Genomic DNA, 24,504 nt, shown 5'->3' with positions numbered 1-24,504 from the left:
TCACTCTTCGCATTTATAATTGCAATTTTTGATAAGAGATGATGAGTCAGTTCAGACAATAATTGAAACAATATGGTTACTTTTGAGAGGCGTTATATCACAAATAAGTTTTATTTTGGATCAATGAGTTAAATAAGTTATATTTCGTTGCTGCGGTGGTTGAATGATTCGTTTTGTTTTGGATTTCTCTTCGAGGGCCTACACAGGCAGCGCACTTGTTGAGGCCGAAACGCTGGTCTTGAAAAGCTGTCCAAAGAACTTGAGGCCGGTAGCGCCACCCGGTACCATGCCGAGTACCATGAAAAGTAATGCTATAATTTGTGCCACAGCAAATAGTACCGTGAATGCAGTGCTTTTGGCCACCAAGGCACAATACAGGGTTAACAACAGGCAGGAACTGTACGATATGGAAGTCAGGAGTCTCGGTTTCGAGAACATCTGTCGCAGAAAGGCTCCGAATCCGGACAGAAAGCAAAAGCTTAGGATAAAGAATAGACTGCCTAGGGTATAGAGCAGGGCAAACTTTCGGGCTTTCAAAATGAGAACAGGAATGTACAAAGTCGATAGGGATATGCAGAGTCCTCCCATTCCTAAACAGGCCACAAAACCAACGATTCTCTGCAGGCGGGACTGAAAAAATGGAAATAAAAATATGTTATAAATAAATATAAAGATCAAGAAGCCTAATGTTATGTAGTGTTACCAATTTGGGACAACAGGAGTCCTGTGTATCCTTAAGCCAGCTATTGGCCTCCGGTTCTGCGTTTTTGGAAAATAGTCCCAGACTGGGGACCTTCAGCTGTGGCAGCTTCACATTGAAGCTCTTCTTCTGGTCACTCTGCAGCAGTAAGTATTCATCCAAATCGGACTTTAAACTACTCATGGTTAAAGTAGTTTTTTCTGTAACTTTTTATGAAATATATTGTCCTTATATTTATCGTGTGTCGTGTCAGAAACAAAACAAAACATGCGGAATGGTACTAACGCCTGCTGGTGGCCAGGGCTGCCAACCTTCCTAAAAAATATGGTAATATAACTTGGAAATTAAGAAATTTAGTTTTTAAAACCATAAGCGAATAAATCTATTAAAGTATTGAGATTTAAGTTATTTTATTTAATCATTTTTCATATCAAAGGTTTTTTCCTTGCATTGGCAATCCTTACAAAACAAATGATTTTATTCCAAACATAGTAGGCTTTGCAGTCGATTATTGGGTATTTAAGGGGCTCCCGCATTGCTTTTCAATCAGTTGGCGCCTGGAGCTCCAGCAGACTCATTTATTTTTATATTTTTTTTTTATTAATTAAACTTTTATTTTATTTCTGGCTTTCACATCCTCTGGTTCCGGTTTTTCCTATTACCAATTTGATATCTTCTTTTATTTTTTTAATAATTTAAATTTTTATAAAATAGTAAACATTAAATTGCTGAAAGTTTTTTACATTATTTTAAACTATTTTTTTTTATTTTTCTTTAAATATGTGTCTTCAATACCTGGTTCCTCATCACCGAACACATCACGGAGGATGTTTACTTATTTCCTCATTTTAATTTAAAAAATATTAAAATTTTATACAATTACAGAAACAGTGGGTTTTCTATGCTGGCTTTGGTCTCTATCGGAGCTTTTAGTTTTATTTGTTAATGTTTCAATATATTCTTCTTCTATTTATATATAATTTTTTATTTTTTCTTCTTATTTGTATCCTTTGGACTTCGTATTCCTCCTGATCCATCGGCTCACGAAGCAATGCTTCTTTTATTTTTACTTATTTCCCTATTTTAATTTGAAAAATTTTAAAATTTTATACAATTATTGAAACAGTGGGTTTTCTAAATTGCAATTTTCGTTTTTGTGAATAGTGTGTTTTCTATCCTGGCTTTGGTCTCTGTCGGAGCTTTTAGTTTTATTGGTTAATAAATCAATATATTCTTCCATTTACATATATTTTTTTTATTTTTTATTTGTATTCATATCCCTTGGACTTCGTATTCCTCCTGATCCATCGGTTCATGAAGCAATACTTCTTTTATTTTTACTTATTTCCTTATTTTAATTTGAAAAATTTTAACATTTTAGACAATTATTGAAACAGTGGGTTTTCTAAATTACAATTTTCGTTTTTGTGAATAGTGTGTTTTCTATCCTGGCTTTGGTCTCTGTCGGAGCTTTTAGTTTTATTGGTTAATAAATCAATATATTCTTCCATTTACATATATTTTTTTTATTTTTTATTTGTATTCATATCCTTTGGACTTCTTATTCCTCCTGATCCATCGGCTCACGAAGCAATGCTTCTTTTATTTTTACTTATTTTAATTTAAAAAATTTTAAAATTTTATACAATTATTGAAACAGTGGGTTTTTCCATTCAGTATTTGAAGTTTGGCCTCAACCGGAGCTTTTAGTTTTATTAGTTAATATTTCAATATAGTCTTCTTCTATTTATATATATATTTTTTTAAATTTTTTCTTTTATTTATACTCTTTGGACTTCTTATTCCTCCTGATCCATCGGCTCATGAAGCAATACTTCTTTTATTTTTACTTATTTCCTTATTTTAATTTGAAAAATTTTAAAAGGAAATTGTCTTGTTTCCACCAGACAAGCCTTCTCGTATTTTTACTTATTTTCTTATTTTAACTTAAAAACTGAAAAATAATAATCCTGTTTTTATCTTAATGCTTAATTATATTTTACTTGTTTTTGTATTTATTTATTTTTATTTATTTTTTGAGATCCTATGGACTTCTATATCCTCCATATCATCGCGTTCCAGATGAGACAAAAACTCCCTTACTTTAAAATATATCATTGTTTTAAAATAAACAAATAAATATTATAAATAAACTAATAAATTTATTTATTAACAAAAATTTAAAAAAAATTTTATTTGTCAATGATTAATTTAGTCAACTGCTAAAAAAACTATGACTAACATACGATATGAATTTTTTTCTATTTTTTTTCATTCAATATTTATTTATTTAAATTCAAACTCGATGATTTTGCCCGCTTCGAACCGGGTAAACCGGGCTGTATTTCGAACCGCTTAGCTCTGCAGTGTGACTATACGTCGTTCCAGTGACCATGTCGAATAGAGCGTTGGCGACAACCCTAAAGGCAACGGCGGACAGTGGCCAATTTGTTCCTTGGCACCATGGTCACACTGAAAAAAAAAGCCAAACGGAGTGAAGTCGCAACGGACCGCGCGCGTCCAGGCGAGCAAAAAAAACAAAAAAAAAAAACAACAGAAAGTAAAACAGTAGCGGCGGGCAATTAAATAAAACGCCGCCAAAACACACAGCAAAATAAAAATTCTTATCTAAAAAAAATAAATATAAATACGGCAAGTGGCCCCTCCCGTCTCCCCCTCCTCCATCTAAGCGTGTGTGTGTGTGAGAGCGTTGGTGTATCTGTGTATCTGTGCGCGAGTTTTTGTGAGTTTGTGTGAAAATGCATTAATTACACCAACACCGCAATAACAACAACAACAACAACGCCAACAAAAGTAATACAAATCAAATACAATAAAAAAAATAAAAAAATTTACAAACAAAAACAAAGGCAATCGCAAAAGCAAATGGAAATCGAGCAAAGCAGCAAAGCCAACAAATAAATAATAAAAATTAAATTTTTTTATTGTTTTTCAATTAATTTTTGTGTGATGCCTTTTCTGTCGAATGAAATTCGCAGGGAAACCGCAGCAACAAAAATTCAAATTCAAAACCAAAATCATCTCAAGGTCCCCCCCACCAGCTCCCAAATTAAATTCAAATAAAAATACAAACAAAATAAAAAGAAATCTTAAATCGAAAAAGTAATCGGTTAAATTTGGACTCGGTATCGGGTATATTGTATTTTGTCGGTTCGGTCGGTTAGAAAGCGAACACCAAAAAAAATATTTAAAAAACCAAAAAAGAGCCAGAACTTAAACGGGCGCGTTGCTGCCTTTTTTGGAGGTTTTCGAAAAAAAAAAATAAAATAAAAAATTAGCAACTACCAAAAGCTAAAAGGCTACATCCAGTCTCCAGTAAAATGCGCAAATTTCGAATACAGTCCAAAACGGGTTTATAACTTACAACAAATACAACAAAAAAAAGCTGCAAAAAATAAAAGGATCCCCGATGATCGGCCAAGGAAATCCACTCCAATGGTGTAAGTAATTCTCCAAGCAGGTTGTAGAGTTTTTCCTTTGTAGAGTTCCCTCTGCTTAAGAGGGAGTGAGAGAGAAAAAAATCAAGGAAACTTCCAGGGGTCTTCCAAGGGTCTTCCAGAAAAAAAGAAATTTTTTTAGTTTTTTTATTTCGATTTATTTTAGATTCTCTAAACATTTTAAATCGTATTTTTCTTAGTAATATATTTTTTTTTCTCTTAAATTATTTATCTAAAAAAAAGCAAATGCAAATAGCTATTCCGATCATGTTTCAACACGATTACTTCCAGTTGGGCTTCCTTGAATTCCCACTTTCATAAAAAAAAGTAACAGAATCAGAGATCCCCCCCATATAATACCATATATGGGATTTCAATTCCTAGAAGATTCAGAAATTATTGCTTCTTAGTAACAATTGCTATAAAAAAAAGTATTATTAAAAAATAAAATTAATTATTTTTCCCTTATTTCTTTGCAGTCATCAACGCAAATGGTAAGAAAGGAAGAAAATCGCTGAAATATCAACTAAAAAAAATGGATAAATCATAAAAACAACAAAAAAAAAATAAGTGAATTTTTAAAAAATTAGTGTCTTGAAAGTGTGGAAAGTGAAAATTTTAATTTAAAAAAAAATCAAACAAATGATACAAAAAAAATGAATAATAATTTGCCAAAAATTTAACAACTAAAAATTAGTTAAAAATTTAGAAGACTCTAGCTACGGGGGAAGAATTCTTCTTCGATCTCCACCATTTGGGAGGCACAAAGAAAAATGGCACAAAAATGAGCTGAGAGCAGCGACGCTAGCAGAGGCAGTGGCAGCGACTGAGACAGCGAACGTCGCCGTCGACTGAGGACGGACGACAGCGGTGGGGCAGCAGCAGCAATTACTCGAAAGCAAAGAATTTCATCAGAAATTCAAAGCACATACATACATACAGGCACAAACATGCACACACACACAAGCAGACTACAGCTTGTGAAACGGGCGACGTGCTGCAGCGTTGGAAATTTGTAGCGAAAAAAATCCAGGCTGACAGCTCCCCCAACGTACGAAAAAGTAACATGGCGACTATATATAAATATATATATATATATATATACATGTGTGTGTGAGTGTGGGGCTCCAAACTACAAAAACGAACAACGCAAAATAATGCCAGCCAACTAGAGCGAAAGAAAGAACATTAGCCGCTGTAATGGTGGTTGGAGCGAGATGACCGATTAGCGAAGAGTGGTGGAGAGAAATTGTCGTGTCGCTTGAAAAATCGATTCAGCTGTCGTGCGAGCAAGATAGCGAGATGCAGTAACCCGTTTGCTTTGCGTGCGCATATAGAGTATATAGAGAGAGTATATATGTGTGTGTGTGATGGGGAGAGAGAAAAACTACAAAGTTGGCGCGGCATGTGGTGGCATCCATCTCTCTTTATTCCCCCCCTTGGAGCTTCATGTTCCCCATCTCTCTTTGGCAAATGCGGTCGTAGCTGCTTCTTCTTCTTCTTATATATTTGTGTGTGGTCACGTAGCTAGGCTACAAATACATACAAACTGAAAAAAAAAACTGGTTTTCAGGAATTATTCATGAATTCTAGTTAATATCGCCTATAATAATAACTTTAATGGGGTTTTTCCCCCAAAAATGAAAACAAAACAAAGTAAAAACTAAGAAAAACTAAATTCAAAAACTTTTTAATTTGTTTTTGCGAAAAAACAAACCACAATGGCGATCGACGCACAAAGCCAGTTTTCAAAAAGTATCTTTGTATCTTTTTTGGCAGCAAAACAGAATCAGGGTAATGATTTCTAAGATATTCATTGTTTTTTCTATTCTTTTGGGTGTCTTTTTGTGTTTTTTCTCCATTTCCTAGCGATTTTCTGCGAGTTCCCCACCAGTTCTACAAAGCGACTGAAATCGCGCAGAGCTACGGCCCCAAGTTTTTAGGGGAGCAGCAGCGCAGCTAACTGCTCTGCCTGCCGGGCTCTGCAGCTGAGAAACTTTCACGCGATCATTGGGGGTTAGAGCAGGACAGACATACATCACACCATTGTGTCGCAGGCCATAGCACTGACAGAGAGAGAGAGAGAGAGAGAGATTGGTGATTTCCTGCTGCGCCCCAAAAGAAAATACGTAGAAGCAGGGGCGTAGGTTGGGGCGATTAACCTCTCCCCCTCCCCCTCTGCACCCCCCCATTATGCCTGGGACGGCAAACGCTACAAAACTACACGATTTATGGAAGAACGTGCAAAGCAGCGCTACATGACTACATAACTACATAACCATTTTAAAAATACACAACCCGAGAGATACTCGTTTTCCATGTACGAGAGGGGGGGAGAGAAACAAAAACAGAACAAAAAAAAAAACAATAAAAAAAGTACTAGCTATAAATTCTTTATATACTTGAAGGGGGGTACATAGCATACAAACACACTCTCGTATATATATATATATATAGACACCCCTTATGTACTGTGTGTGCGCTGAAGCAGCAACAACGGCTGGCTGTCTCGCTCTAACAACCACGTCAGACAGTCAGCAGAGCGGCGGCAGTGCAAACGTCAATTATAAGCAAACAAAGCGTTGTTGCCGATTTTCACTTTGGCCAAAAACCGGGGTGAGCTATAAGCGAAAAAGAGATGGCAATACCGCAGCGTTGTTGCCACATTTCACATGCTCTGTAGTATAGTTCCATGCTGCTTTCGGGTTTTTGGTTCTTTAATGCATGGAATTTTAACATGCTGCTGTACTCTCAAGGCCGGGGAGAGGGGATGGGCTATAGAAGGGGGTTTTTTTATAATAACGTGCTGCTGCTGCTTCTGCTGTCGGCGCTGCTACGTCTCTGCTCACATTTTCCACCTTCCCGCATTTGTATTGTTATTGTTGTTGTTGTAGAGGAAATGGCCCTCTCTGCAAGAAGTTTATCTTTATATAGTCCTTATAGTACATGAGGAGGGGGTGAAGAAGCCCCATTGAAATTTCAATAAATTTAAATTGCTCTAGTTGAATTAAATGAAAAATAAAGAATGAAAAAAGACTATTTTTAGTTGCTAAATTAAGGCAAATTGGCATAAGTGAGTCCAGTCCAGTCCTCCCAAAAGAAATCTAAAGAAATCAAGTGCAAAAATCAAGAAAAAAAAAAAGAGAAACCCCCCACCACCCCTCCATGTATATTAAAATAAATTGAAATTATCTCCTACACCCCCACAACCCCCTAAATACCCCATCTATAAAATGTATCTGTATCTTTACAGCCACATTACTAAAAAAAAAAAAATAAAAAAAAAGTGTATGTGCGAGTGAGAAGAAATTAAAAAAAAAATTTTAAAAAGTGTTAAAAAGCCAAGAAGCCCCCAAAGAAGAAGAAGAAAAAGCTTCAAAGTCTAATCGTAATACCCATTTTCTATCCAAAAATTCCCTATTTAGTGCTACCATGTGCGAGTGAAGAAGAAGCAAAAGCCATCAAATAATTGATTTAAAAAAAAAAAATTATTACAAAAAAATAATTAATAAATCTTAAAACAAACTAAAAACAAAATTAAGAGAGAAAAATATAAAAAATAAAGAGTGTATAATGTTTAATGGGAAGGAGGGCGCCCATTTAAAATAATGCCGCCCCTCCCCCTCTACGGTCTGTGTGGCATGCAACAAAGCAATGCTCCACCCAATTAGAAGAAGAAGAAGATTCTGCTGTGAGTGTTCCGTTCTCGAAAAATGGTACGCGACACTAGCCGCAACATTTGTTTTGGAAAATTAACCGAAACTTCAGTGCCCTCTCATCAAAACCATCTTCAACATCAGCAGCAGCAGCATCAGCAGCATCTGCATCTGCAGCAGCATCAGCAACTGCAACAACAACAACATCTGCAACAGTATCAGATCAACAGCAGCACTAATAACAATAACAACATTATAAACAACAATAATAATAATAATCAGATATTGAAAAGGTGAGAATGCGAGGAGAGTCTATGCAAAAGGGGGGTTCTAGCTCTAAGAGAAGCTTAAAATGTAAAATACATCACTAAATTAAGCCATATAATATTATATACCATTATTTTCTAAACTAAACTATATACCATAACATTTACTTATTTAAATGTTTTAATATTTAAGGTAAGATTTTGTACGAAATAATATTACATATATTATAGAACTAGTGTTATAAACTAGTTGTTCTTTAGTTTCTAAAATTTTAAGGTTTTCAAAGTCTCTAATTTTTGAACCTCTGTTCTATAAAATAAAGTATAAAATGTTGTAAACATTCTAATATTATAAATAAATAATAAAATATAAGACATAAAAAGGCAGAAAATACAACAAAATAATAAAACATAATCCATAAAAGCATAAAAAGATACAAATTTTATTTTCAAAATACATTTTTTGTATTATTAACCCCTTTTTATATTAAAAACCTCCTTTTATTAAAACCCCTTTTTTTCACTATAAACCCCCTATTTTTAAATTGAGGGCCCCCTTTTAAGAACCCCCTTATTTTTATTGAAAACCCCCTTATTTTAATTAAAAACTTTTTTTTGCCATAAAAACGCCCCGTTTTTTGTATAATAAACCCTTTTTGATAATGGTTAAACCCTTAAAAAAAATCAGAAAAAAAAATAATACTCTTGAAGAACTCACAGACCCAGACCAGCAGTCTCTGCCAAAGGTATCTCTCAGATAAAATCTATCTTCCAGATGCGTGTGTGTGTGTAAGAGTGTGGGTGCCTAAATGCCTCAGTCACGATAGCCTATTTCAAAAGCTAAAAAACCAGAAAAAAGCAACCTCCAAGAGGTGACAGGAGGGGGGCGGTGAGCAGTATGTAAATTGTATCTGTTAGATACAAGCCAGCGTAGGCCACACTTTCAAGAGCTACTTGCTGCTTCTGCCCACACGACTGGCGGCCGAGGCCGTTGTTCTTATCATCAAGTGGGGGATACTACAAAGAAGAAGAAGAAAAAAAGGTATCTTACAGATGCATTTCCAAGCCTTTTATTTTGTATTTTTTCTTCTAATCTGTAAGATAGAAAAGCTAATGGCTGGCCATGCCCGAAAAAGAATGCGTAACTCTTTTACCTTGACTTGTCGTGTATCTTTGTATCTAAGTATCTTACCTGAGGTGTATCTATGTGTAGGGTGTAGTGTGTCCATGTGTGTGTTAGCCAACTGTCTACGTGTACAAACAACAGGCAATAAGAATCAAGGGAAAAAATACAGATACAGATACAGATACAGAGAGAAACAACATGTGGCAATGGTGCTGTTGATGATGCTGATGCTTAGAAGATACAGATACTCTTCTACAGATACCCCCTCTCGAATACCTCTTTCTTTCTTCTTTATTACGTAATATTTTTCATCTAATTTTTGTATCTTTTTTTGGGCCTTTGCCTGCCTTTTTGTATCTTTTTTTGGGCCTAAATAGTAAGAATCCCTCTCTCTCTCTCTTGTTTTTCTTTTATTTTTTTTTTCTCTGCCGCTGACCCCCTTCCTTTTCTCTATTTTTGGTTTCAGTGCAAAAGTCAAATGTTTTAATTGCTTCATTAGGTTTATTTATTTATTTATTTTTTTTTTTTGGGTTGTTTGTTTAAAGAAGCCGTCTTCTGTGGAGAGACTAGACCAACACATGTTTTTTGTGGTGCATTAAACCCGCATCAATGTCAAACAACAGCAGTAATAGTAATAGTAGTAGTTTTTATTATTTTTTTGTTTTTTTTTGCGGTAATTACTACTTGGTTCAAAACCAGACGTTGTCTTCTGACATTGACAATGAACCCCCTACTCGGTTATCGGCATTAGAAGCCAAAGAAGTCAGCTGAGAGACCCCCTAAAAACCCGACAAACAACTCATAGATACAATCGTATCTCAAGCAAAAGGCAGGCTTGAATTACGCATTTTTTTTTATAGATTTTTAAGTACTTTGCACTCTCTATGAGGTCTGTGCGGTCTATGAGCTATTTTTTTAGCTGAGTAATAATAATAAAAAACAATGAATTTAAATACAATTTAATATCTAATATCTTTTTTAATAAAATATTTAACCTTATGATTAAAATTGTCTTTTAGAGACCTTGATCTGTCGATTTGAAAATAATTTTAGAACAAAAATATGGCCCACATTTAAGGGGGCCTCTCTGGGCCTAGAGAACCCATAACACCACCCCCTAAAACAAACCCCCTATCGGATCACTTTATTAAATTAAATTTCGTGTTTAGCTTTTTAACACGATATGGCAGACAAGTCACAGAGACAAAAACAACATTAAAAGTGATCTATATCAGATTTTCTAGCCATTATACCCCCTCCACTCATATATATATTTTTTTTAGTGCTTTTGACTCGTTTCAATGTCATGTTACATTTCTATATTTGTTGCTCTTGTTAATGTAGTTTTTGTTTTAGTTTTTCTGTCTCTCTGTTGTTTATTCTTTTTTGGCATTGAAGGCCCCCCCTTTTGTGCCGCAACAAAAAAAAAACTAGATTAGATAGAAGAGAGGTCGCTATATATTTTATATTTTTTTTTTAAACCAATTTTGTCATTAATATCCTAGCGTTTAATAAACGTGGCTTACACCGAAAGCCACTCAATTTTTTTCTATTCCCTATAATTACCATACCATTGTACTTTCGTACTTGATAATTATTTAAATGTTTAGTCATGCCTTGTGGCGTGTTTTGTTTTTTATTTTCGAGACCCGGTTCTATCTCCAGGGGGGTCTGTTGCGCCAAAGGGGAGGTCTCTCGTATTACTCATCCGTTCCATCCATTCCGGCGACTGCTTTCTTACACCAGGAACAGAAACCCCTAAAAAAAAAATAAAAAACAGAAACAGAAACCATAACCACACTCATATTTTGTTATTATTTTGTTTATTTTCGTTTTAGATCCGGGTGGGTGGTGGTGGTTGGCGGGTTGGATGGGATGTCTCATTTAACTGACTTTGAATTTTATCTAGAAATTGTTTTTTATTTATTATATTGCCTATTTTTTCATTTTTATGGTAATACAACAGATGGCTATGGTGGTTTTTTGACTCATGGGGGTAATATTTTTAAAAGGTTTCCTTGTGAGATTTAGCTAAAAAAAAAATTCGAATATTTAAATAGATCCAGAACTAGAAATTCATTATTTATTTAAAGGAACTTTTGGGTTTTGAGGTTATTTCCGTATGCCTTTTGTTCTAGAACTAATTGGGAATTATATTAACTATTATGAAAAGTTTCTTTGTGAGATTTAGAAACTAGAGATTCATTATTAATTGAAAAAAATTGGTTTTTGAGGTTAAGGCTGAGGTTTTTGATGTTTTTTATTCATAATTTTAGTTCTAGAGTTAGAATATAAATTAATTTTCTTAGAAATACATTTTTATATCAGGTTTCTGTGTGAGATTTAGGTAGAAATTTATTAAAATACAAATAGAACTATAAATTCATTATTTATTTAAATGAAAATTAAAGTTTTTGAGGCTTATGCTTCATAATTTTTGTTCCAGAACTAGAATTTTAAGTAATTTCTTTAGAAATACATTTTTTAAAAGGTTTATTGGTGAGATTTAGCTACAAAAGTATAGAAACATGTAGGTCTAGAACTTGAAATTCATTATTTAAATAAAGGAATATTTGGATTTGGTCATTTTCTTCATACCTTTTGTTCTAAAACTAGTTGGGAATTTTAGTATCTATTATTTAAAATAAATTGTTAAGAAATTCATTTTTATAAAAGGTTTCTTTGTGAGATTTAGAAATAAAAGTTGTAATTCTTTTAATATGATTTATGTTTAAGGGTTATATTAACAGAAATATATAAATATTTTTATAAAATATCTACAAGATATACTCTTATTGCTATTCATGCGTTAAGAATTCTGGCATTTAACCTAAAAAAAATCTAGAAAAATGTATATAAAGTAGGAACTCGTGTTTAAATTTTTTTCTTATTTAAATATGTCTCTTAGACTGCTCTATAGGCGCTTTCCAAAAACTATTGGCACTGTCAGTTGGCCTGGCCCTATTTCCTGACCATATAACCATATCGTGTGGTACGTTCAGGAACGCCACGCCGAGCTATTGAATGGGCTGGTAGTAGCTGGTAGCTGGTAGCTCGTATGTAGCTCGTAGCGGTTCATGCAAGTTGTGCAATTATTTTCATATTCGACGAACATATTCCGCTGTTCCAATGCTATTGTTTTACACTTTTTATGCCTGCCAGTGCACATTTCATTGTGTTTTTTTCTGATTTTTTTTTTTTCGGCCAGTGTCGTAATACCAACAAAACAAAAAATAAGAAACAATAACAAAGTTGCAGAAAATGGCATGCAATAGGAGGATAAAGATATCATAAGGGAGAACGTGACGAACGAGGAGGCAGGGCAGGCTGGCGACGCCTGTCAGCGATGCGATAACTCAGCTTTTGTATGGGAAATTAGAAAATTCCCAAATAATTTCACACATGAGCTGAGCTGAACTGAGGTGGTGGTGGTGGTGGAGAGATGTAAGAGAAGATGAATCTCCAAAGTCCGGACTTTGGAGAGGTTGGTAGGGTGCTCTTCTAACGTCTATCTCTTTTCTGCCTGGCTCTGATAGCAACGTTGCCGCACTTCTCATATACACGTTGACAAAAGGTGCTAAAGAACCGGACAGACCGACAGACACACACAAAAGATTATCATCAAGAGGCGATTGTGTTTGTGAGTGAGTCTCACTGGCAGAGGAGGAGGCACTGGCCCAGGCACAGGCCCAGCCGACACAAAAGAAGGCGCACCAAGAAATCGATTATTATTCCAAAAGAGCTGACTGACGAACGGGCTCAGAAAATTATGGCCATAATACCCTACACACAGAAGCGGTCAAGAGAGAGAGGGAGATAGCCCCATGCATAGAAACAAGTGGGTAATCTTGTAATTTAGAGCCAGAACTGAAATTGTGCCTATGATTTTTTTTTTAAATGATTTCCTGGATAGTAAAAAGGCTAAAGAGTACTAAGAAAGGTTTAAAATTTGTCTAGAAATTTTTAAAGATGGAAAATTGCCACTTTTTTTTTATAGAAAAGGTGTCTTTTTTTCATAACTGAAGCTTTGTGCGTATGATTTTTTTAAAAAATGATTTTCTGGATAGTAAAAAGGCTAAAGAATACTAAAAAAGGTTTAAAATTTGTCTAGAAATTTGTAAATATGGAAAATTGTCACTTTTTTGAAAAAAAGAATGCCTTTTTTCATAACTTTGAGTTTCATACTGAAGCTTTGTGCCTATGATTTTTTTTTTAAATTATTTCCTGGATAGTAAAAAGGTGAAAGAATACAAAAATAAGTTTAAAATCTGTCTAAAAATTTGTAAAGATTAAAAAAATTACCTTTTTATAGAAAAAGTGCCAATTTTTCATATCTTTGATAGTTTTTTTGAGCTTGAAACCCTTACCCAACGTTCTGCTACTTTTATTTCTATAAATTATAGCAAAAACATGATATTGATCCTAAAATATAGCCACAGAATCCAGACCGCATCTGTAGGAGCGACTATATAACCACATACGATACGGATAGAAAGCGGAGAAGGATGATGATGGGTCGAGTTCGGTTTGGATTGGAACGCTTTTAGGCTTCAGTTGGTGGTGTTCTGTTACCTGTTTTTTTTTTTGTGTTTATTGATAACCAGTTGGAACCTGGACCTGGACTTGGGATTATGTTTAATGATCGCAACGATGGCGATGAAGATGATGATGATGGGTCCAGACCAGGCCAGGCCACTCCATACCATACCCGGCTGGACTGGTGACGTTGTTAACCGGTTTTCTTGCTTTATTTTGTATATTTTTGTTTTTTTTTTTTCCAGAGTCCCCTCTGCTATCATAAAGGCACGATCAGGTGCATACATAATAATACTGGCAACTGAAAATTAAGCGACATTGTTGCAGCAATTTTCATCGTATGTATGGCTTCAACGGCAGGGAGACACAAAAGGCAAGAACAAGCTACAAGATACACGAGCTACGCTACACTGCAAAGATACAGATACACAGCATTCACACAGATACACTATAGTGGTAGGGGAGAGTGCCAGAGAGAGAGAGAGAGAGAGGGGGAAACAAAACTATAGCTACGCGGCTACAAAGCGACAGAGCGCAAAAAAAAAATGTGCTGCCGCTGCTGCTGCTAATGTGAAGTTTGGCAACGTCGCGCTGCCTTTGGTGGGTTTGCAATTTCGCATCTAACAGATACAATAATACCCCAGAGCCAGCTGTAGACGCTCGTTGTGCTTGTTTTTCTTGTTTTTTTTTTCTGCCTCACACACACACTCGTGCAAGTTGCCGTTTGCTTGTTTTCAATTAGAGTCGGAAAAAAAAAACAGAAAAGGCAGCGGCAGCGGCAGCGACCGGGTATTTGTTGTTGTTGGCGGACGAGTATCTTGCAAATATACCGCACGTTGTGTAAACATCAGTCGCTGTCGCTGTCGCTGCCTCAGTCGACGTCGCTGTCGACGTCGAAGTAAGCTTTTTTTTGCGTTGCCTTTGTGGTCGCTGCTTTTGTAGGTTTTCTTCTTCTTCATGCCGTCTTCCTCTCTTTTTTCTTCTTCTTTTTCTTTTTCAGCGACTGCTTTATTTTTATGCTGGCATTTTTGCGGCACTTGAATCTGCTGGCTCACTCGCTCCAACTCTCTTTTTTTGGCCGCCCCTCTCGCTTCCTCTTTGTCGTTTAATTGCAAATGAGTCATGCACACTCACGCTCACACTCGCACACCCCTCCCTGCCTTCCTGCCGCCCTGCCACCCTGCCTGCAGTCGTGGAGACAAACACATGTATATTTTTCAAAGTCCATGCCTGGTCAGCAAAAAAAAAAAAAAAATAAAAAATACAAAATATATATATATATATATATTCGTTAATCAATTGGATTTCTTTGGAGGGGTTAGAGTGTTTGTGGGAAAGAGAAAGAACATCGCGTGTGCAGGAAGTCCTAGCTACCACCCACCCCCACCCCCTCCTATCTGATAAATAAATAAATAGACTTTGCCCGGCAGCAGCAGCATCCTTCGATGGGAACAAAAGAGATTTTTATTTCTACTCTCCACTCTCCACTACTACTCTCTCCCCTAGCAAAGAAATATAAAGAAAACGAGCCAAGATCAAAGCGGAGGGTAATTTGTTATTTGTCAAGTTAAGAGCACTCGTGGAAGTTGCGGCTTAAGTTGCGGAATTAACTAAACGAGCTTCAGTTTAAAGGAGATTTCTTTTTCTTCTTTATTTATTTATTTTTTTGGGGGGATTTAATGGACATTAAAAATAAATTGGCAAAAAGTTTTTCTCATTCAGAGACTAAACTCCCAGGCTGGAAAGCTAAAAATACATTTCAAATTGAATAAATAATTGAAAATAATTATAAAGGCATTAAAAATAAATCTAGGGGATTTTTTTTCAGGGGGTGATCTAAGGTTATTATTTATTCAAAAAAATTTGATTTATCAGAAAAGTATCTAACGGATAGCTTACTATATTAGATAGATGTCTTTTGTGAATAAATAATGGGGGGATTATTAGTTTCTTGATAAGGTATTTATGGAAATAACAAAAGTACATATTATAAATCAGAAATCCTAAAAAATTCCTTTTTTTCCATAGTATTTTCAAGTTTCTTTATAAAGTACGGCTAGAAATAAAAATTTTATGAATCAAAAATACTGAAAAGCGCACTTTTTTCTAAATGTTTTTTTTATAATTAAACAAAATTCTGAAAAACGCACTTTTTTTTACAGTATCTGCGGTTTTTTTTAATATAAATAATTAAAAAATATTATAAAGTATTTAAAAAAAAAATTATTTATAAAAAATATTGAAAAATATATTTTTTTTTTCTCCGTTTTATCAAAATCATGCATGTATCCTAAAAATCTCACTGTTTTCCTATAGTATATGCCTTAAAACAAAAGTATTATATCATAAATCGTAAAAAAAAATCACATTTTCTCAATGTATCTCCCATTTCCATTACATAAGATAAACGTAAACCCCACAAAAAACAAAACAAAAATAATAAAAAAATATTACAGACTCCCTATTGGCATTTCCAATTCCAGATATTACATATTTGATGGGCGTGCTTTCATTTCCCATTTTATATATTTGTTGTTGGGCGTCATATGCCCAGGCCCCTTTGTTGTTATTTTCCACAAAAAAAATTGTACTTTTCACGCAATTTGCATGTTTCATTGCATTTGGAATTCTCGTTTTTGTTTGTTTTCCAATTAGCGAAGCAATTAAAAATAATAATTAAAAATTTATTAAACATGAAAACATTCTGCCACACCCCTTTTTCCGTCACACCGCCCATTTAAAACAGCTGACAAGTGAAAAAAAAGAAAAACAAGAAAAAAATAAATACATGAAATTATTACGTGAATGGGATATAGGATATATGATATATATGCTTTATAATCGTTATATACTCTCCACCGTATATATTAAAAAAAATACATAAAAAGAGAATTGAATTAACGACAAAAACAACAAGAAGAGCACTAAAGCCATAGCAATAACATCACGCATACGCCCCGTGCGACAATGGTTTGGATGATAAATTAAAACCGAAATTCGAATGGGGCTAGGTAGGTAGGGGGTGGCTGGTGGTGGTGGGATATACAGCCCACAATTGCAATTGCAATAATTGACAATAATTTCAGTAATTATTCCGTAAATTACTTTGATTTTTTTTCCAGGCCCACCACCACCCTCCATCACAAATACAATTTTTTATCGTTTTTTTTTTCCACCCACATGACAATGGCTCTTCCCCACTCCAACATCCGCCACGATATAAATCTGTTGACTAATTATTTATAGACAGAAGAGCAGGGCCCTGCCAGAGGCTATAATAATAATCATAATAAAATTCTCAGAAATAATTAAATAAATAAAAAATAGATATACTTTTTCTGACTTATTAGTCATAGAACTATGTATATTAAAATCCATAAAGTATCTGTAAGGTATATAGTTTCAGTGTATCTTTTAAATCCATTTCTAGCGCTTTCCTGCTAATTGTTTTTGATTAGTTTCTGAGAGGGCGTTACGACCCGCATGACTGACTTGGCTCGGTCTCTAGTTTGGCCAATGAGAGGGCCGCCTTTCATTGCATTTTTCAGTCTTCTAGTCTTCAGACAAATAAAATACTGAGGTCATTGCTCTCTTCCTTCACCAGACCAGTGCCAGAGACCCAGACCCTTTGGCCTGACTCGCAAAATAGATAACTCCATCAGGCAGGCAAGAAAAACACGTCACGCGACCTGAAAAAATGCCAAAATATTTTGCACTTGTTTAGGTGATTTCAGGCCTAGTTGGACTAGTTTTCTTATAAATATTTTCTTTCTGGCTCTACTATCTAGTAAGTAATTTATTTAGAGCTAATATAGAGGTTCTATAAACCCTTTTGTTTAATATTTTGGGGGTTTTAGCAGATTTCTGTTTTTTTTAGCCTATATCTCATATATGTTCTGGTTGCTGAACAGACTGAACTGTTCTGCCTGCCTGGTTTATAATTTATTTGTCGCTTCCCCTTCTTTTTTATTATTTTTTTTTTTTTTTATAATTTCCAGTCCAAAGTTCAGTTGCAGTTTCGCAGACAAGCACATGTGTCTCATTCGGCCTTTCGCTTTCATGCTCGCTCAGTCATAGGCCATCCACTCTTTCCCTCTAAATGCGACTATATATATGCATTATATACATATATCTACCATATCTGTTGTCTGGCTAGAACAAAGAAAGAGCCAGGCTATGGTACTTGTAAAGATAATAGCAGAAATTGTCCAGCTACTAGCACTGGTCTGGTTTTTGGAGTGAGAGACTAGAGACCAGAGACCAGAGACCAGAGACCAGAGTATGAATATGAATTTGTTGTTTCTGAATGGTGTGGTGTTGGTAGCTTCCTGCAGTCAGGATGACAAAGACAAAGCCTCCACTGTTTAGCGGTCTTTGGACCTTGAGCTTTGGCTTACAACCCAGCGAGTCTGGTGGCTTTGTTGTGCGAAAAAAAAATAAAAACTAAACCTGTTCTTCTTGCTTTTCCCGCCCAGGATGCAGAGTCATAGAACCCTTTTTTTCTGATTGTTATGCAGGGCATAGCACAGCCCTACAACAAATAACTTTGACATTCAAAATATGCTATTCTACAGAAGCGGAAATCCGCGCGGAAAGGAGAAGGGACCGGGATTGGGTTTGGGTTTTGTGCCGGGAAGCGGGAAATGGGAACACCAGGCAGCTGTGCATTATACATACTTGAATGCAAATATGCAAAACACAAGCATAAAATACTTTTCCCTCCTTTTTTTTTTTTGTTTTTTTTTTTTAGAGCTCCAGAACTGTATTCAATGAATGAAACGGTTTGTTGTGTTGTGGCAGCCTGCTTGCAACCCTTTTGTAGGGTCTTCACCACCATTTGATTTATGTTAAGTTATGCAGCATGTTGCAGCATTAAATTTCACATTTGATTTCTCGGTTAATTGCCTCCCGAAAAGAGAGTCAGACAGACATATCCCTTAAATTTTAAAGAAAAATTACTAATATCACATTACAATCAATCATGTAACTAATATACCTTGACTGCTAGAGACCATATGGTATAGGGCTATATAGTCACCGATCTACCCTACCAAAAAAAAATAGAAAATATATAGCTTCTGGCTAAACCGTTACACGTCATTTCACTCAACTTCAAGCGAGTGTGACGGGACTGAGAACGACCGATTTAGACACCCGGAAATTGTCGTCTTCTCTTCGCTTTTAGCTTCAGCCATAAGACCCCCCCTTATTTTTTTTTTTTTTGCATATTTTTGTGCCCCTGCACATTTAAATAAAATTCTCATATTTGTATATATTTTTTTTATGGCCGTCTAGACACCACATTCGAACAGAAACCAACCCACAGTCCAAGCTCTAGCTCTTTGGAACTATAACTCTACCTCCCCACCGAGACAAAATATATTTGTATTTATTTGTGAATAAACATATCTGGCGGAATCGCTTTTAAATTGCCAGACATTTTTCTGATTAATGTCCGACAAATTGTATAATCTGACAGGCACTTGTCAGTCAGTCGAGTTGAGTTCAGTTCTGATCTCAAAGTTATGTTCAAAACGCGTTGCAATTATTATCCATCGAATGAAGTCCATATTTGTTTGTCAAATCACTAAAGACGTGACGAAAGTTTCATTCCCAACCAAAATAGGATTTTAAATGGGCTATAGACTATAAAGTATTGGATAAAAAAATAATATATGGAAATAATGGGTGGTAATTAAGACAAGTGGTATTATGAAATGAAATGTTGATGCAATACTCTATACAGAGAACAAAGTCCCCCCACCGACAATTAAAACAAATAAAAAAAAAAAACAAATTATCCACTTAATATAAGCCCTATAACCAATGAATATTTATTCATCATTATTTTTCTTAATTTATTTTCATTTTTCTGTGGAATATTTGTAGAGGAAAATGCCATCACGGATTTATTATAATGGGGGTTTCTTCTCCCTCCCTCCCACTTTGATATATTTTTCCTTTTTAATCCGAGTGGCACTTAATCGCTCGGCGTAATCAGCAGAGACCATAAAGCTGCCACACATCCATCAGTCTGTAGATGCGGGCGGCAGAAGTGTATCCATCAGATATTCAGATACAAGTACGCGCAGCTGTAGTATGGCCTAGGCCAAAGATCTTAAAGTCGGCAGAATTCTCACACTCGTCCAAGCTCCGGTTTGGGTTTCTCCTTTTTTTTTTTTTGCTAAAAAAATAGCAAAAAAAATATAAAAAGTTGAGAATTCACCCACACAGTCTCAAGCATTGAAGAACACCCACTTCAGTCTCTTATTTCTTTATTTTTTTTTTTTGCCTCATTTTTTAGTGAAACTCGTTTGGATGTTGCACTAGTTGCAACTAGTTTCCATTATTATTATTGCTATTTGCTGTTGCTGTTTGCTGCTTGCTGTTTGCTGCTCTGCAGCTGGCGTACAAGTATCTTTGTATCTGTATCTCAAAGTTAAAGCTCTGAAGAATGAGCTCAGCTCAGCTCGTCGGTCGTTCGTCGTCTGAGTCTTGAGTTCGTGAACTGTCAACGTTTTCTTCTGCTTCTGCTGATGCATTTTTATATCTTTGGGGGGGTTTTTTTTTTCATGCTTCTGCCTTCAGTTATACAGAGTCTTCGTCTCAGTCTCAGTATTCAAGCATTTCTGTGTTTTTCCTCGTTTTTCTTGTGCTCTTTAAGTGCAGCTGTCAGTCAAAGTGGCTGCAACTGCCTCTAAATGTCGTTGTGTGGTTGTTTTAGTTTTGCTGCAAATGAGGTCGCTTAATTGTTTTCCTCTCTTGTCTCTGACTCTGTCTCTGACTCTGTCTCTGTCTGTGGCCACCATGTCGTATACTTGACGTATATATATGTATTAAGAGTATATCCCTATATCCCTCTGACTGATGGTGGTTTATTAGTTCATCCTGCCATGAAAGAGAGCCTGTCTCTGAGATCCTCTTGTGTAATTTAATACTTTTTTGTATTGAAAATGTTACCAACCTTGCCCTTTTTTTTCTGCCATCGTCTGCTGCTTTCTTGTGGTTTGCCTTCGCTTGAAAGGCTTGCCTTTAACTCGTCTTTATTTAGTATTTCTACTCGTTTCTTTGCATAATATATGAAATATATACAGACTTGTAGACCCACAGAGACAATGCCTAGCCATTTAGAGGCTTTGGAACTAAGGGGGTTGCTGGGGTTTTGAGATTTATCTTCTCCAGAGTACATATTTTGTTTGTATTTTAAACTAATAACTAAACTAGATAAGAATATACATTTTTTGACAATATTTTTGTAATAATAATAATATTATATAAGCTATAAATATTATAATAAGCTTTAAAACTAATCCCTATTTCTTTTCTCTTTTTTTTCTTGCAGGTACGTTTGATTTCGTAATTCTGCCAAAAATAAAATAAATGAATTATTACAATTGGTAAATATGAGAAACAGATTTTGTATCTGTATCTGGCTCACACGTACGCCAGTTTTTCATGCAATGGGCCACATGAATTTTTCAATAATTTTTCTCTCTCTTGTTTATGGGATTTTACCCTTCACTCCCTAGCCCCCGATTGGAAAATGCAATTTTGGGGCATTTTTGTTGATTTTAAAAATTGCCAAAATGCAGTCGAGTTAGAAGAATGATTTTATTTCTTTATTTTGGCCAAATTTTCAGTAAAATCATTGGCCCGAAAAATCATTTATGAGCGCTGCCAGAAAGGGATTTCAAAACAATTTTAATGTGTGTGCAGATGGCTTATTTTATATAGATTTTAATGTCTGGTTTGTTTGGACTTAAGATGGATTATATCTTGCTAATAGAAACTATACATTTTTGATCAAAAAAACTATATATTTTAAATTTGAAAAATCACCTTCCATCTCAGTTCTTGTAGATACTATATCTTTTTGGGGTTTATGTGTTTATTTTGGCCATTTACCCAGCCGATAGCCGATAGATATCGTTCACTTGATCGCTAGAAGGTAAAAACAAAAATTCAATTTTATAAAGCAAAACGATTCAATTATTCAAAGACTCATTAACCCAAATTGTGGGTAGAGGTGGTGGAGGTAGAGGCCTCCTCCCCCCATTTTCTAGTTCCATGCCGTGCCATGTGCGCATCTAAAATGTTTTTATTGATTCACTTTGGGCCTCTGTCTATATGGTATATAGTATATAGTATAGTATATATATTATTGAAATCAGTGTATGGGATTTCTTGTACTGCATTGGTGGTTGTGAGATATTTTTTTCGCCGTATATGCGTTAATTTCCATATCATACAATGGATTCTATTCTAGTTATATTTATTTTTTGCGCTTTTCCAGGCGATTTCTCCTTTTGACGTCAATTGCTGAATGGTTTTTGGGTGCTTACTTAATGAAATGGAATTATAAATCAATATAGATTATAGATTATTGAGATAGATTGTTTTATTTTTTGTTTAAAAAGGGTATTCCTTTTAAAGATACTATAGTATTTTTTTTTTGAGTCATTGTAGAGACCATATGGTGAAGAAATCTGTTCTGAAGTATCATATTTTATTTTTTTATTTTCCATGTTTTATCGACCATGTCATATCTACCACGTTATGTTTTATTTTCTAGGCCTTTTAGCTGTTATCTTCTCTGATTGTTGTTGTCTAATTGCAGGGCCAGGTTATCATCACCTGGTCGGAGTTGGCTCATAGACTCATAGCCTCATAGACTCATAGACTCATAGCCTCGTTGCCTGGGCCTCCATGGGCTGTAAATTGTTGCCTCCCCGACACACACAACACACAACCCACAACACAATACGCTATGTGTGCCATTCTGATTAAAAGACGAAAAACGAAAACAAAAACAAAACTTATCTCTGATAAGGCCCCTTGGTACTGTTATATGACTAAGTGATACGTTTCGTCCGTATCTCTGAGGTTCGTTTTTGGGTCTCAATTCACTTTTAGAGGGATTTACGTTTGTTATTTAATACCTCACATGCTGGGGAATCGATTGTCGATGGCAGGCTCTATCATATCTTATCGGGGAACACTCCAAATTGGAACATTTTCATCAAACTATTCGAACCTTTAATGGAGAAACATGTGCACTTTATTTTGTTGATAAAGAAAATGAATTTAGAAACATTAACTAATAAAAATATTCATAATATTTTCTGACAACTAAAGTCAACTGGCAACTAGAATTTTTTAAGAACCAACTTGGCTGCCTTGGTTGAAGAAAGATTAAAAAAATAAACCCTAAATGGACATATATATAGGTCTACTTTTTTTGTACATATATTTGATTAATAAATGCGTTTCCCCTGCGACGATTAGATAAGCGTCTCTGGCTGATAAAGAATTATACGAGAGTGAGTAACAAAACTCGTACGACCCCTAGACCCAAGTCTAGAAAAAAGGGGGACGAATCAGAGGATTTATTTAGTGCTTTGGCACAAAAAAATTCATAATAATAATAATGAAAAACGTAAATATTTTTGAGCTGCGTAATAATATCCGGCCACTATACCAGACCATACTATATACATATATCTTTAAAAAAAAATAACACCCGATATATTATATCACAGCCACTCGAAAAAAGCTTGTCTAGGCAAAAATTCCTTAGTTTATTGGCTGTGGGTTGTACTTCGGCGACTGATAAGAGGAGGAGGAAACTTTGTCAAGGTTCTCCAGTGACCTTGAACGAGGGCTGATTAGAGCAAAATAAAAAAAATATATATTCCAGTCTACGTGTGAATTTTTTTCTAAATTTATTCTTTTGTCCAGAACCCTTGAAATCCCCTTCTCTTATTTCTGATTTTTTTTCAATTGATTTGAAATTAATTTCAATAGAAATATCTACTCGGGTTCACCGGCGAAATGAAAGCAAATGTAACCCCTGGAATATTACTGAGCCAACTTTTTGGTGATTGTCTCAATTAGTTTTTAAAAGCTTTCGGGGATTTTTTCAGCTTATTTTTGTTGATCATTTTTTGTTAATTTTTTTGTGTGTTATCTGTGTTGGTCCATTGTATTTTTTATTTTGTTTATCCATTCTATTTCTATTCATTTATTTTTTCCCCTTTTTTTTTGGTTCTAGATGGTGCCTAGCACCGGATTACTGACTATATTATAAATGTAAATAAATAATTGTTTAAACTCTTTAAATTGTGATTAATTAACTCAAGAGATGGCATTAATTTTTTGCCTTTTATAACTAAGAATTTTCTTGTGTGGCTTTTCCTTTCATAGACATAGTGTCTGTTAGGCTGCTTTCTGATCATAAAAGGCTCAAATCAGCATAACAAACGAGCCAAATACAAATCATAATGCCCATAAAAATATATATACAGATACAGAATACAGTATATAGTGTCTATATACTTACGGATTCAAGTCGGACAAGCAAATGACAAAGCAGATGCTGAAAACGCCTTTGAAGCCGAGTTCTTTGCTTATGCTAACCATACAAAGCCTTATATATATATACTCTTTTTAATACATATTTGTATAGCCAACAGTACAGATTTATATATATATATATCTGGATATATATATATATTTGGTGGAGCTACAAAAGACCAAGGCAAACACAAGCGGAAAGAATGACAGAAGAACAGACAGAGGAAATCTCCATATAAACACAGACCCCCCCTACACACACGCACTCCATACAAGTATACCCCCATACTATATAAGATATATATATATATATTCCAACCTCTTACCTACCTACCAACAACAACAATAACAACAACAAATGTACCTGTTGTGCGTTAAGAAAAGACAAGACAGCACAGACAGAGTAAAA

The 24,504-nt window shown here is 35.0% G+C and overlaps 2 protein-coding genes and 1 long non-coding RNA gene across 9 annotated transcripts in view; 2 read left to right on the top strand and 1 right to left on the bottom strand.

Moving 5' to 3' along the window:
- Window positions 1–76: 76 nt before the first annotated feature.
- Window positions 77–1,004, bottom strand: LOC6507169 (vesicle transport protein SFT2C). The gene is made up of 2 exons (XM_001965286.4): window positions 704–1,004; window positions 77–630 (listed from the first exon to the last, which is right to left on the bottom strand). Exons 1-2 carry the CDS (start codon window positions 881–883, stop codon window positions 199–201), a joined length of 612 nt encoding a protein of 203 aa, XP_001965322.1. The 5' UTR covers window positions 884–1,004; the 3' UTR covers window positions 77–198.
- A 2,097-nt stretch (window positions 1,005–3,101) lies between these two features.
- Window positions 3,102–24,504, top strand: part of LOC6503404 (protein split ends) — a 63,972-nt gene continuing 42,569 nt past the window's right edge. For 2 of the 7 annotated variants that reach the window (XM_044716346.1, XM_032455498.2), the window contains exons 1-3: window positions 3,103–4,161; window positions 4,638–4,652; window positions 7,584–8,107. In XM_044716346.1, the coding sequence (XP_044572281.1) occupies window positions 7,872–8,107 (236 nt within the window). In that variant the 5' untranslated portion in view covers window positions 3,103–4,161; window positions 4,638–4,652; window positions 7,584–7,871. Of the gene's footprint in view, window positions 4,162–4,637; window positions 4,653–7,411; window positions 8,108–24,504 lie in introns of those variants that run through there. The other 5 variants (XM_032455501.2, XM_044716347.1, XM_044716345.1 and 2 more) reach the window with 4 other exon arrangements.
- Window positions 13,808–19,518, top strand: LOC116656086. The gene is made up of 2 exons (XR_006507461.1): window positions 13,808–13,926; window positions 13,988–19,518. It is a non-coding gene; the product is annotated as an uncharacterized LOC116656086 (long non-coding RNA).

The sequence above is a fragment of the Drosophila ananassae genome, chromosome 3R, assembly GCF_017639315.1.
Source record: "Drosophila ananassae strain 14024-0371.13 chromosome 3R, ASM1763931v2, whole genome shotgun sequence".
In the NCBI taxonomy this organism is placed as follows: domain Eukaryota; kingdom Metazoa; phylum Arthropoda; class Insecta; order Diptera; family Drosophilidae; genus Drosophila; species Drosophila ananassae.
Note: the sequence above shows the minus strand (reverse complement) of the source record. Positions and strands in the feature narration are given on the sequence as shown.